Source organism: Elephas maximus, chromosome 11, assembly GCF_024166365.1.
Source record: "Elephas maximus indicus isolate mEleMax1 chromosome 11, mEleMax1 primary haplotype, whole genome shotgun sequence".
In the NCBI taxonomy this organism is placed as follows: Eukaryota; Metazoa; Chordata; class Mammalia; order Proboscidea; family Elephantidae; genus Elephas; species Elephas maximus.
The window spans coordinates 29,467,152-29,481,152 of NC_064829.1; the positions used below are offsets into that span (position 1 = coordinate 29,467,152).

Genomic DNA, 14,001 nt, shown 5'->3' on the forward strand with positions numbered 1-14,001 from the left:
CCAGAGATGCCTTGAAATAAAGGCCTGGCGATTACTTCTGAAAGATCACAGCCATTGAAAATCATATGGAGCAGTTTTATTCTAAAACAGATGGCGTTGCCATGAGTCAGAACCGACTAGACAGCAACTGGTGGTGGTGGCGGATACAGTATTTAATCATCTTAGTAAGGTAGACATGATACCTGTTTACAGATGAGACCGTGGCACACACCTAGAAAGTGATACACATGGCATTCAAATCCAGGTCAAAACTAAGTCTTGGTCTAGGTCCACATGACTACAGACTGTTCTATGTTTGTATAACACTTTGCATTCCCCAGCTATTTTCACACATGGTATCTCACATAAGGAGCCCTGGTGCCACAGTTGTTAAGGCAGTCGGCTGCTAACCAAAAAGAGGGCAGTTCAAATCCACCAGGGAAGGGCTCTGTGGGAGGAAGAATGTAGTCTGCTTCGGTAGAGATTTATAGCCTCGGAAGCTCTATAGGGTCACTGAGTCAGAATCGACAAGACAGCAGAGGGTTATCTCATATACTCTTATCTTGAAACAAATAGGAATCTGTGTTCTAGCATTTTCTAATTTTGCTATCTTTCCCACTTGGTCCTTGTCTGCTTGCCCTACCACACACTCCAGGTTTGAAGACTCACATGGAACCGAGTCTAAGAAGGCTTTTATCCTCTTCCACCTGGGCTATGTGAGTAGCATTTTACCTCCAACAACAATGGAAAAGGAAATTCCATTCCAGAAGCATGAATTTTGACGGTCCAAACTCTAAGTAAAAACAAGGACAAACATTCCAATTAACCGCATGTAGCATTTACATCATCTTTCACAAGAGAAGGTGGAATTTAGTCACAGGGATGGAAGATAAGATTGCTAAGCAGGTTTGTACTTCATTCTGATCAATTCTATTAAATAATTAAAATTTAAATCTAGCAAGTGCTTTATTAAGCAGGCACTGATAATTAATGATATGGTACGATTCCTAGCAGATCATCACTATATAATGCTCCTAGTTAATGAAAATGCCATCAGCATTTAGTCTTAAATATCATAGGTCAACACTGTCAGAGCTCATTAGAATCGTAGCATTTTTGAGCTATCTTTAGACATTTTCCAGTCCAGTCTCTTTGTTTATGGATGAAACAATTCAGGACTAGAGGAATGAATGCCCTTTCCTTTCCTTTCCTTGTCTTTTGTGCCCCCCCTGGAATCGCAGTCCCTTGTCCACTTCTCATGGAGAAGACTGGAGCTCCTTTCTTCCACTGCCCTTCTAAAGTTTAGGAAAAAGGTTTCCATTTTCTCTAAACTAGTCCTCTACTCCTTCCACCTCCTTTATGAAGCTCATTCCCCTGATTTCCCCTCATTCTCTAGCATCTTTAAATCTCTGTGTATGGGTTGCCTCTTTTCTAGTTTCAAGCACGCCCAAGTCTTTCTTTTCCTAGAAGAGACGTCATCTTCCCTAGATCTGACTGTCCCTTTGCCTACCACCAACCACAACATTTTGCCCACTTCTTCACTGAGTATTTATGATCCATCTTCAGCCCCACTCCCATCTCAACTCTTTTACTAAAACTGCTTCCTCAAAGGCTAGCAACGCCCTTGCTCGGGTCTTATCACAACCTGGACCTCTTGGTGGCATTTTGTATTACTCCTTAACATGTTTTCTTAGATTGCCCCACAATGGATTTTCTTGGTTCCCCCTTCTACCTTTTGGCTACTACTTCTCTCTCCTGCTCATTACTGGTCCCTAGTATCGAAGTGTCTCCCAAGCTACATTCTAGGCCTCTGCTCTTCTCTCCCCACATCCTTTCTCAGTAAACTCATCTATTTGCTTGATTGCAACTCCATCTCTCTGTAGCTGAAGCCTCAAATAGACGTGCAAAGCCCTGAGCTCACACCTACATTTCACCCCATGTTTCCAACTGCCCACAAAACAGCAACACTTAGATCTTTTGTCTAAAATACATTTCACCAACTTTCTTCCCTAAAGACATTCTTTCTCAGCCATCACCATTTCTGTCTGTAATGCCATGGATTTGCAGTGTCTCTAGCTACAAAGCTTGGAGTCATTTGTGATTCTTCTCTCTCCATCATTCCCTGTGTCCATACTGTCATTAGTCCCGATGTCCGATCTGTTTTAAAATCATGTGAGTCCTTATCATTGAATTCTTTTATCATGTCACACATCAATGATATAAGTTAAATGATTAAAGTTCATTTTCCTTCCCATTTTCAGTCAAGTCTGACCTTTCATCTTTATTTTTGCTGTCATTACCTTGATTAACCTCCCTTCTAAATGTATGAAACGTATCTCCAATCTGTTTTAAGGACCATGGCCATATCAACCTGCTCGAAACTCCATTTGCCTTTAGTCAGTCTGACTCAGAGGTGCACAGAGGTTCCTGTGGTGTGGTTGTTAAAGCTCTCTACAACCTGACTCTTCTGCACCCAATTTCCTCCTGTCCCTCCACACTCTCCTCCTCTTCTAGTCAAATTTATTTCCTTATGGCTCCCCACCTGCTCATTCCTGGAAGGCCCTCATTTCATTCTTCCCCCTGGCCCGGGCAGTCCTTCCCCTGCCTCCTCCTGCTCACAGAGCTTGCCCTTCTCCAAAAGGCTGCAGTCAGTACCACACAGCTCAGCACTGTTCTCCATAGGCTCACACTTGCTACTTTGACCTTCTCCTCTGGATTCTAAGCTGACCTAAGCAGGCGCTACACATGGCCATACATTCCTTCCCACCCCACAATATTCAGACACTACAAAGGCTTCCCTAGATCGATGATGGATTGGGAGAATCATGCCAAAAAAGCAGGCTATTCAAAAGGAGAACATACACCTTGATACAACCAAAAACCAAAACCAAACCCCTTGCGGCTGAGTTGATTCCGACTCATAGCGACCTTATAGGACAGAGTAGAACTGCCCATAGGGTTTCCAAGGGCTGTAATCTTTCAGAAGCAGACTGTCACATCTTTCTCCCACACAGCAGCTGGTGGGTTCGAACCACTTACCTTCTGGTTAGCAGCTGAGTGCTTAACCACTGCACCACCAGAGCTCCTCTACCTTGATATAAGACACTTCTAATATCATCAAAACTGTAAAAATCTGTCGTGGTTTTATGCCATCAAGTTGATTCCAACTTATATCGACCCTATATGACAGAGTAGAACTGTCCCATAGGGTTTCCTAGGCTATAATTGTTATGGGAGCAGATCGTCAGGTCTTTTCTCCCACAGAGCTGAGGCAGGTTCAGACCACAGATCTTTCATTTAGCAGCCAAGTGTTTATTCCATGGAAGTGACAGCTGCTTCTGGGAGGTAGTAAATTATGATGCAGTGTCAAGACCAAGACGAGTGAGGCAAGCAAGAACACAAGACTGATGCACTGAAACTGTGGTGCTGGCAAAGAATATTGAATATACCATAGACTGCCAAAAGAATGAGCAAATCAGTCTTAGAAGAAATACAACCAGCATGTTCCTTAGAAGCAAGGATGGTGAGACTTTGAGTTGCTTACTTTGGACATGTCATCAGGACATCATGTATGGTAAAGCAGAGGGCCAACAAAAAGACAGAAATCTCCAGTGAGATGGACTGACACAATAGCCACAACAACGGACTCAAACACACCAACAATCATAAAGGTGGAACAGGAGCAGGCAACGTTTCGTTCTGTTATACATAAGGTTGCCGTGAGCAGGAGCCAACTCGACGACAACTAACAACAACAACTCTCAAGTGCCAACCCTGCACTTGTATGACTCGGAGAGTGAGTGCCATGGGAAGTTTTGTAACCTAGGGGCCTTCCTAGCTTCACTCTAGTCCCTAGTCCCTGCCCTGTAACAATAAAAAAAAACAAATAAAACCAAATCCAGAAATGCACAAGCATCAGAAAAAATATTTCCCTGGGCCATATCCCTGGTCTATCACTTCCTCAAGGACACAAAAAAGGTGGCGGCAGCTCTGGCATTAACTTAAAAAAAGGAAGTGGTGTTATGGAGCTTTAAAATGGGAAGCAAACTTTGGATCTTCAAGACTTCCTCGAGTGCTGTGCTGCTGTCTGGGGGTACCGGTACTCTCCTGGCTCATCCTCAACATAACCCCTCTCTGATCTAAGCTGCTTAGTTCCAATGGATGCTGAGAATACTGTAAAGCTGAAGTGAACAAGGACGAGACCAGGCACTACTCAATCCAGGAAGAACTCTCATGTGAGAACTTAAATCTGCTGGACTAGCCCAGTAGGGGAAAAATATAAACTCATACCACACCTTCTTTATAATCTACACATTTCATTATTTTTCTCCTAAATCCATTCATGTTTTCCCACATCAACAATTTATATTACAGGTGTGAGGGGATCTCAAGATTTTATGAAGATGTAATTAGATTTCACATGCCTGAATTTACCAAAATGAAGGGATGACTATATACTGCTATGTATTCTGGTATTTTTAGCTTCTTAGAATCTCTCTCAAAATCCCCAGAAAGAAAAACAATAATCATAATGACAAGAATATAAAATTACTTACAAGGCACTCTTCAGACCCAAGGAAAAGATACAGAGAAAGCCGAGGATCAGAGAGAAGTTTCGCTACTTGGAAGTGATGAAATTGATGGGACAACATCTTGGAAAACTAAAGAGAATGGATCATTTTGGAGCAAGGAAAAAAGAGCCCTCATCCTTCTGAATGACCTTCCAGCCTGTGCATCTTTGGTCTTTCACAGAATCCACATTTTCCTCTGGCACCAATGGATTATTCCTCTAAGTCACTTTCCTAATATGCTGGCATCCAGTAGAGTCACAATGACATCATGGTGAAATGCTGTATTGTTGTTGTTAGGTGTCATCAAGGTAGTTCTGACTCATAGTGACCTTATGTACAACAGAACAAAACATTGCCTGGTCCTGCACCATCCTCACAATCTTTGTTATGTTTGAGTCCACTGCTGCAGCCACTGTGTCAATTCATCTTGTTCTGGGTCTTCCTCTTTTTTTGCCAACCCTCTACCAAGTACGATGTCCTTCTCCAGGGACTGATCCCTCCTGATTTAACATGCCCAAAATATGTAAGAGGAGGTGTCACCACCATCCATTCTAGGTAGCATTCTGGCAATACTTCTTCTGAGACAGAATTGTTTATTCTTCTGGTAGTCCATGGTATATTCAATACTTTTCGCCAACACCATAATTAAAAGGCATTCATTCTTCTTCAGTCTTCCTTATCCATTGTCCAGCTTTTGCACACATATGAGGTGACTGAAAATAGCATGGATTGGGTCAGGCGTACCTTAGTCCTCAAAGTGACATCTTTGCTTTTGAATACTTTAAAGAGGTCTTTTGCAGCATATTTGCTCAATGCAATATGTTGTTTGATTTCTTGACTGCTGCTTCCATGGGCACTGATTGTAGATCCAAGTAAAACAAAATCCTTTACAACTTCAATATTTCCCTCTTTATCATGATGTTGCTTATTGGTCCAGTTGTAAAGACTTCTGTTTTATGTTGAGGGTAATCCATACTGAAGGCTATAGTCTTTGATCTTCATCAGTAAATGTTTCAAGTCCTCTTCACTTTCACCAAGCAAGATTGTGTCATCTGCATATCACAGGTTGTTAATGAGTCTTCTTCCTCCATTCCTGATGCCCTATTCTTCACACAGTTCAGCTTCTCAGATTTACAGCATACAGGCTGAATAAGTATGGTGAAAGGTTACAACCCTGACACACACCTTGCCTGATTTTAAACCACATAGTATTCCCTTGTTCTGTTTGAACAACTGCCTCTTGGTCTATATACAGGTTCTGCATGAGCACAATTAAGTGTTCTGGAATTCCTATTCTTTGCAATGTTATCCACAATTTGTCATGATCCATACAGTTGAATGTCTTTGCATAGTCAATAAAACACAGGTAAACATCTTTCAGCCAAGATCCATAAGATATCAGCAATGATAGCCCTCATTCCACATCCTCTTCTGAATCCAGCTTGAATTTCTGGCAGTGCCCTGTAGATGTACTCCTGCAGCCATTTTTGAATGATCTTCAGCAAAATTTGGAGCTCTGGTGGCATACTAGTTAAGAATTTTGCTACTAACCAAAAGGTTAGCAGTTTGAATCCACCATCCACAACTTGGAAACTCTATGGAGTAGTTCTACTCTGTCCTATGGGGTCACCACGATCAGAATCAACTTGATGGCAATGGGTTTGGTTTTGTGGGCTTTGCTTTTTTTAAAGTGATATTAACGATATTGTCTGATAATTTCTGCATTCTGTTGGGATCACCTTTCTTTGGAATGGGCATAAATATGGATCTCTTCTAGTATATTGGCCAGGTAGCTGTCTTCCAAATTTCTTGGCACAGATGAATGAGCACCTCTACAACTGTATCCACTTGGTGCTGAAACACCTCAATTGGTATTCTGTCCATTCCTGGAGCCGTGTTTTTTGCCAATGCCTTCAGTGCACTGAAGTACCCTGTACTTCAAATGTCAACACATTATGATGTGTGTGTGCCCCAAAGAATGGGTACATACTCTGTACCGAGGGTCACAGAGTTTTTTTCAAAGAAAAAAGAAGTAGGTGCAGAGAGGAGGGAGAGAAAGATTGAGATTGATTTACCAAGTACTAAGGGTGGAAGAAACTTTAGTGGCTCAACTAATCTAATCCCCTACATTTAAGGAGGATTAACATTTAGCCCCCACAGTCAGTTTAGAACCCTTCCCATTTCAGAAAAGTGTGGTGTAGAACTCAAATTCACATAAAAAGACCAGACTTAATGGTCTGAATGAGAGTAGAGGAACCCCAGAAGACATGGTCCCCGGACTCTCTGTTAACCCAGAACCATTCCAAAGTCAACTCTTCAGACAAAGATTAGAATGTGCTAAACCAAAACCAATGCCGTCGAGTCGATTCCGACTCATAGCAACCCTATAGAATGTACTATAAAACATAAAATAATACTCATGAAGCGTGTGTGCCTTAGTTCAAGTAGATACGTGAAATTAAATGGGCAGCTCCTTTGTGGAGCTGTAATGAGAAGGTGCAGAAACGGATAGGAACTGGTTGAATGGACACAGAAAACTCAGGGTGGAAAGGGGGAGTGCGAGTGCACGGTCCCATTCTAGGGATTGCAACTAGGGTCACATAACAATATATGTATAAATTTTTGAGTGAGAAATTAACTTGAGCTATAAACTTTCACCTAATCTAACCTTTTGCAGTCAATTCCGACTCACAGCGGCCCTACAGAACAGACTAGAACTGCCCCATAGAGTTTCCAAGGAGCACCTGGTGGATTTGAACTGACTTTTGGATAGTAGCCATAGCATTTAACCACTACACCACCAGGGTTTTCTTTCACCTAAAGCACAATTTAAAAAAAAAAAAAGGAAAAAGGAAGGCAGGTCTTTCACTGACATTATTTGTTCAGAAAATAAAATTATTTAGTACCTATCAAAAAAAAAAAATCCTTCCTATTTTAAATTAACAATAAAGTTAGAGATTATAAGCCTCCCTGTTACGGACTGAGTTGTGTTCCCAGAAATATGTATTGAAGTCCTGGTCCCTTACTTATTAAAAAAAAAAAAAAAAAAAAATTTTTTTTTTTTTTTTTACTTATTAGAAGTATATTATTTATATGTGTTTCCAAATAAATGATGTTTTCCTAGATTTTTTTTTTGTTGAAAATTTCTAATTTACTTTTGTTATGGCCAGAGAATGTACTTTACATGATTTAAATCTTTTTAAATTTATTGAGACTTGTTTTGTGACCCAACATATAGACTAACCTGGAGAACATTCTATGTGTGCTTGGAAAGACAGAGTGGACTGTCGCATAAATTTGTTACATCAAGTTGGTTGACAGTGTTGTTCAAGTCTTCTAAAATTTTTCTATCTAGCCATTCTATCTAGCTGTACCTATCTATCTAGTTGTATCTAGTTGAGAGTGCAGTATTGAAATCTCTATTAGTGTTGAGTTGTCTATTTCTCCTTCCAATTCTGTCAGTTTTTGCTTCATATATTTTGGGGTGCTTATTGTTATTGTTAGATGTGTATACAGTTATTATTTATTTATTATTACTGTTAAATCTTCCTAATATATTCATATTTTTATAATTATTAAATATTCGTGTTTATCTCTAGTAATATTTTCTGCTTTAAAGTCTATTTTGTCTAATAGTATAACTACTGCAGTTAGCATTCTGATAGTTACTGTTTTGCATGGTATATCTTTTCTATCCTTTAACTTCCAACCTATTTGTGTCTTTGAATCTAAGATGTATCTCTTGAAGCCAGCATATAGTTGGGTGTTAGTTTTTTTTAATTCAATCTGAAAATCTCTGCCTTTTGAGTAGGGCATTTAATCCACTCACATAGAATGTAATTGTTGATATAGTTGCTAGCAACAAATCTCTGTCTTTATCTCAGAATGTCATTACTTCTCCTTCATTTTTAAAGGATAGTTTTGTTGTATATAGAATTCTTGGTTGACACTTTTTTTAGCGTGTCTGAAGTGTCAACCCACTGCCTCCTGGCCTCCATTATTTTTGATGAGAAGTCAGCTATTACTCGTATTACTGTTTCCCTTTATATGATGCATCATTTCTCTCTTGCTACTTTCAAGATTTTCTCTTTGTCTTTTGACAATTCAATTATAATGTGTCTAAGTGTAAAAGCCCCTATTTGAAGTTCATTGAGGCTCTTAGATCAGTAAATTAATATTTTTCATCAAGTTTAGGAAGTTTTCAGCCATTATTTCTTCAAATATTTTTTCTACCCCTCTCTTTTCTCTTTCAGGAATTCTTATTATACATATGTTGATACACTTGATGTTGTATCACAGGTCTCTGAAGCTCTGTTCATATTTCTTTAGTTTTTAAAATCTTTTTTTGCTCAGATTGGATAATTTCTATTGCTCTACCTTCCAGTTCACTTATTCTTTCTTCTGGTATCTCAAATCTACTGCTGAGTTCCTCTAGAAATTTTTTATTTCAGTTACTGTACTTTTTTTTTTTTTTTAGTTTTTACACTTTATTTGAGCTTCCCTCCCCAATCATTTTAAAATATTTATTGTAATTTTTTTGTTCAACTTTTTTTAATAGTATTTTATTGTGTTTTCAGTGAAAGTTTACACAGCAAATTAGATTCCCATTTGACAAGTTCTACACAAAGTATTCAGTGACATTAGTTATGTTTTTCACAATGTGTCAACATTCTCTTTAATTGCATTATGGTTGTTCTGTTTCCAGTACTCTAGTTTCCATGCCCCTTATCTTCGCATCTTTGCTTTAGGGTAATTGTTGACCTTTTGGTCTCAAACAGATGGCTTTTTAATGGGACACTGTATTCACAGATAATATCCTTTATTTTGTGTACCAATGTGTTATATCACTAAAAAGCGAGCTCAGGGGATAGTTTCAGTTCAGGATTTAAAAAGTATCTCAGAGCAACAGTCTCAGGGAGTCCTCTAGTCCCAACTGGTCCAGTTAAGCCTGAAATTTTTAAGAATCTGAGTTCTGTTCCATGTTTTTCTCCCATTCTAAAATGGCCCACCTATTGTGGCCCTGATCAGAACAGGCAGTAGTGGTAGGCAGGCACCATCTAGTTCTGGTCTCAGGGTAGATGAGCCATGGCTCATGTAGGATATTAGCTGTATAGAGTAGTTTCTTCTCTGAGACACTGGTTTCCTTCTTTCTCTTTTGCTCCTGATGAGTAGAGACCAACAGACGTATCTTACATGGGTAATCGCAAGCTTTTAAGACCTCAGATGCTACTCACCCCACTAGGATACAGCATGAACTTGATGAGCTATATTATGCCAATTGACTTAGTTGTCCCATTAGACTAATGCCCTAAGCCTTCAAATCAGGAAAAAGTGTTTGGTTACGTCTGAGAAGCATCTGTAACTGTGTTGTCTCTGCATGCACACACATATCTGTACATACATGCACATATAGATACTTCTATCTGTGCATACATATTTACTCACCTGTGCCTACCAATACACATACATGCCTATATGCCTACATATGTGACTCATTTTTTGGCTATTATTGGTGTTGTTGCCAAGTTATATACATGATATCCTTTAGCACAAACATCCTTCTCTCTTGTGCGCATCTTAGCGGCATCATTTACTTTGGTCAAGCTGTGCTTACACCCACATTCTGTGCTACTTTTCCCATCACCAAAAATAACTAGTATCTATGATCTAAAGAGTGATTCCCCCCCCCATCCCTGGTAACCACCAATGAACATTGGTCTCTGTACATATATCTGTCCTTGTCTTCTTATAAAAGTGGGATCATACAGTATTTGTTCTTATGTGATTGACTTATTTCAGTTAGCATTATGTCCTCCAGAACTATCCCATGTTATGTTTCCCAGACTTGTCATTTTTTATGGTTACATAGTGTTACGTTGTACTATGTACCACATTTTACTTACTCACTCATCCATTGAAGGGCACTTAAGCTGTTTCTATTTTTTTGGTATTGTGATTAATGCTGCAATGAATGTAGGTGTGCACATGTCTATTCATGTTACTATTAGGTCTTTAGGGTATATATGTATGAGTGGGATTGCTGGATTGTAAGGTAGTTCTATTTTTAGTTTTTTGAGGAAGCATGATACCATTTTCCTTAGTAGTTGTACCATTTTACAGTCCCACCAGCAATGGATAAGGGTTCCAATCTCCCCACATCCTTGCCAACATTCGTTGTTACCTATTTTTTTGTTTGTTTGGTTGGTTTTTTATCAGAGCCATCTTAGTCAGGGTGACATGGTATCTCACTGTAGTTTTGATTTGCATCTCTCTAATGGCTTGACCTTGAGCATCTTTTCATGTGTTTGTTGGCTGCTTGACTTCTCTGGTGAAGTGTCTGTTCATGTCCTTTGCCCATTTTTTAATTGGGTTGTTTGTTTTTTTGTTGTTGAGTTGAAGTTTTCTCTATATTTTAGAGATTAGACCCTTATCAGATATGTTGTTTCCAAAGAGTTTTTCCTTGTCTGTAGGTTGTCTTTTGACTCTTTTGATGAAGTCTTTTGATAAGCGTGTTTAATTTGTATGTGGTTCCAATTACCTAATTTGTCTTCTGCTATTGGTGTGTTTGTAGTTATGTTTGTTAGCCTATTTTTTTAAAGATTAGGCCCCATAGTTTTCTCCTTATGTTTTCTTCCAGGAGTTTTATAGTTTTAGGTTTAACATTTAGGTCTTTGATGCACTTTGAGTTAGTTTTTGTGTATGGTGTGAGGCATGAGTCCTACTCCATTTCTCTGCAAGTGGATATCCAGTTTTGCCAGCACCATTTATTAAAGAGATTGTTTCTTTCCCATTGAAAATCAGCTGTCCATAAATGGACAGATTTAGGTCTGGGTTCTCAATTTCATTCCACTGGTTTATGTGTCTATCACTGAACCAATACCAGGCTGTTTTGATTACAGTGGCTGTATAGAATGTTTTGATATCGGGGAATATGTGGCCCCCTACTTTGTTCTTCTTTTTCAACAGTGTGTTGGCTATTCGGGGCTTCTTAGTTACCATACTTTTTAACTTCAAAATTTCCATTTGGTTATTTTTTATAATTTCTATCTCTTCAATGAGATTCTGTATTCATTGATTCTTTCCTTGAATTCTTTAAACACGGTTCCCTTTAGATCTCTAAACATAACATAATAGCTGCTTTAATATCTTTTTTCTGCCGAGTCCAACATCTGAGAACACACACTCACAGTTTCTATTGACTGCTTTTTTCCTGAGTGTGGACCACACTTTCTTGTTTCTTTGTCTCTGAATACTACAAATTTTAGATAATATGTGATGGCAACTCTGACTCTTCCCCCCAAAAGGGTTGTTTTGTTTGTTTAGTAATTTGGATTAAGTCTGTGAAATCTGTTTCCCATGCAAGGTATAGTTACTGATGTCTTTATTCAATTTTTCTCTTGTTTTTATTTTTAATCCTGGCTTCCTAGGGATCTTTCCTATGTTTGCATAGCTTTGATGGTCTGGTAAAAATTGGTCAGAGGTTGTACTCAAACACCTCAAGGCAGTAAAGCTTCTACTTTCTGATTCTGTGTGTGGGCTGGAGAGCACATTCAAACTTCAGGCTGTTTTCATGTCTTCCCTGGCCTTCCCTTTCTGCCGGGCTCCCTCGCATCTCCTCTATGTGTGCACACGGGCACCACTGGCAGTGATACGTGGGTGGCCTGGGGCTGCTCCATCTCTGCTGCTCATGTACACGGGTTAGGGTCAATCTGGGATATAAGGAGAACTATCAAGCCCCCCGTGGTGCCTCATCTCCAAGAACTACCTATTAAATCCCAGGCTGGTCTACTGGTCCATTGCTCGCCCCAAACAGGACTGTAAACTCATGCTAGTGGACCATTGGCCCTGCCTGTTTGTTGACAATACTCCAAATAGAGTGAACCTCCTCTGTCTCCGTAGCCTGCCCTGCTCTGGTTGAGCTATCACACTGTCAGAGCTGGGGAGTTAATGGGAGCAACCTTAGGCAAGAATGCCACAAACTCAAACCCAAAGCTTAGCCGTTTTCATAAATAAGTGCTTTTCAGTGTGTTGTGTGCCTTTGTTCAATTTTTAGGGAGCTGAAATGGCTATTTTGACAGCTATGTCCAGCTTTGTAGTTGCTTCTGGGGAAACGAATTTGTCAACCTCCTCACTCTATCAGGCTGGAAGTTAGTATCTCAATCATTCTTTACATTCTGCTGGGACTGGAATGATTAACACTATTAAAAAGTAAACCATACGGGTGAAAAAATCACTATAAAGTCTGATTTTCAAAGAAAAAAAAATTTTTTTTTTCTAGGAAAAAAAATCAACCAAAAAGCATAGATAGCTAAAGGCACAATTTCAGTAGATTAACTGATTAAGAAATCTCACTCCTTGGGAGCAGAGCCCAGGGCCTCACAACTTGACTCCTTCACAGACATTACAGAAATTAAATAATAAACTAGAGAGAGTTAGTTCCAAAGCATTTCAGTTAAGACCGTGAATTCCACAGCTGTTTTTCCATTCCTCCTCTTTCTTCTTCGTTTTCTCACCTCTCTATTTCACGCTTCCAAAATGGACACTCAGATGCACAATGGGCAATTCTATAATAATTCCATTTTGAAGGCTGTATCAAAGTCTCCCAACCTGATCATTTTTCTCCTTTCCTTTCTCGATCACCTCTGATAGACTGAGTCCTCTTGGACAAGCCACTTGAGCTCTGGACACCCTCAGGGCCCACAGGAAAGGAAAATAAGAACTTTCCCTTCCATCTAAAGTTGGAGAAGCCTTAAAGATTTTCAGATGGCGAAATTAAGGCTCAGGTACGCTAAAGGGTTTACCCACAATCACCTTCCAGAAGTGCTACAAAGATTGAACAGGTAATGCTGATAAAACAGATGGAAGGCCTCAGAAATTATTGCCCGAATTAGTGAAGGATTCGGCTTAGGGCCAGTGGCTAGAAATGATTTCATAAGTCGGAACCTTCCACTGAACAGGCTCTGAGAATTTCCCCACCCCTCCCCTCCCCTCTCTTACCTTAGCAAAAAAAATCCAGGCTGCACACTGCCCTGGGGCCGTAGTGCTTTGTAGCTTCACTGTGCTGAGCATAAGAAAGAATCCTAAAAATCCACTGGAAGGAAAAAATATTCTTTAGTTAGTGAGGCTTGTCTTCTTTTAGCCGATAGCTAACTATTTTCTGCTACATTTACCAGTCAATTTTTAATTATTACAAATTTTAGTTATTATATAATTACGTAATTAAACTCATCTGTTTTCTACCGATCTCTAGATAAAAACAAAAGCAAAATTAAAATAAGCTCTACTTTTCCAAGGAGCTATGGTGACAACAAGGAGCTCTGGTGATGCAATAGTTAAGGGCTCTGCTGCTAACTGAAAGGTTGACAGTTCAAACCCACCTAGCCACTCAGCAGGAGAAAGACCTAATGATCTTCTCCCATAAAGATTACAGCCAAGAAAACCTTGTGAGGCT

General features: G+C 39.5%; 1 protein-coding gene across 4 annotated transcripts in view; it reads right to left on the bottom strand.

The window, feature by feature from the left end:
* The window catches only part of TMEM241 (transmembrane protein 241), a 214,907-nt gene that overhangs the window by 61,982 nt on the left and 138,924 nt on the right, over positions 1-14,001 (bottom strand). For all 4 annotated transcript variants that reach the window (XR_007519232.1, XM_049900497.1, XM_049900496.1 and 1 more), the window contains exon 13: positions 13,548-13,641. Coding sequence is in view for 3 of the 4 variants with exons in the window: in XM_049900497.1 (XP_049756454.1) it covers positions 13,548-13,641 (94 nt within the window). In the remaining variant the exon portion in view is untranslated. The remainder of the gene's footprint in view (positions 1-13,547; positions 13,642-14,001) is intronic.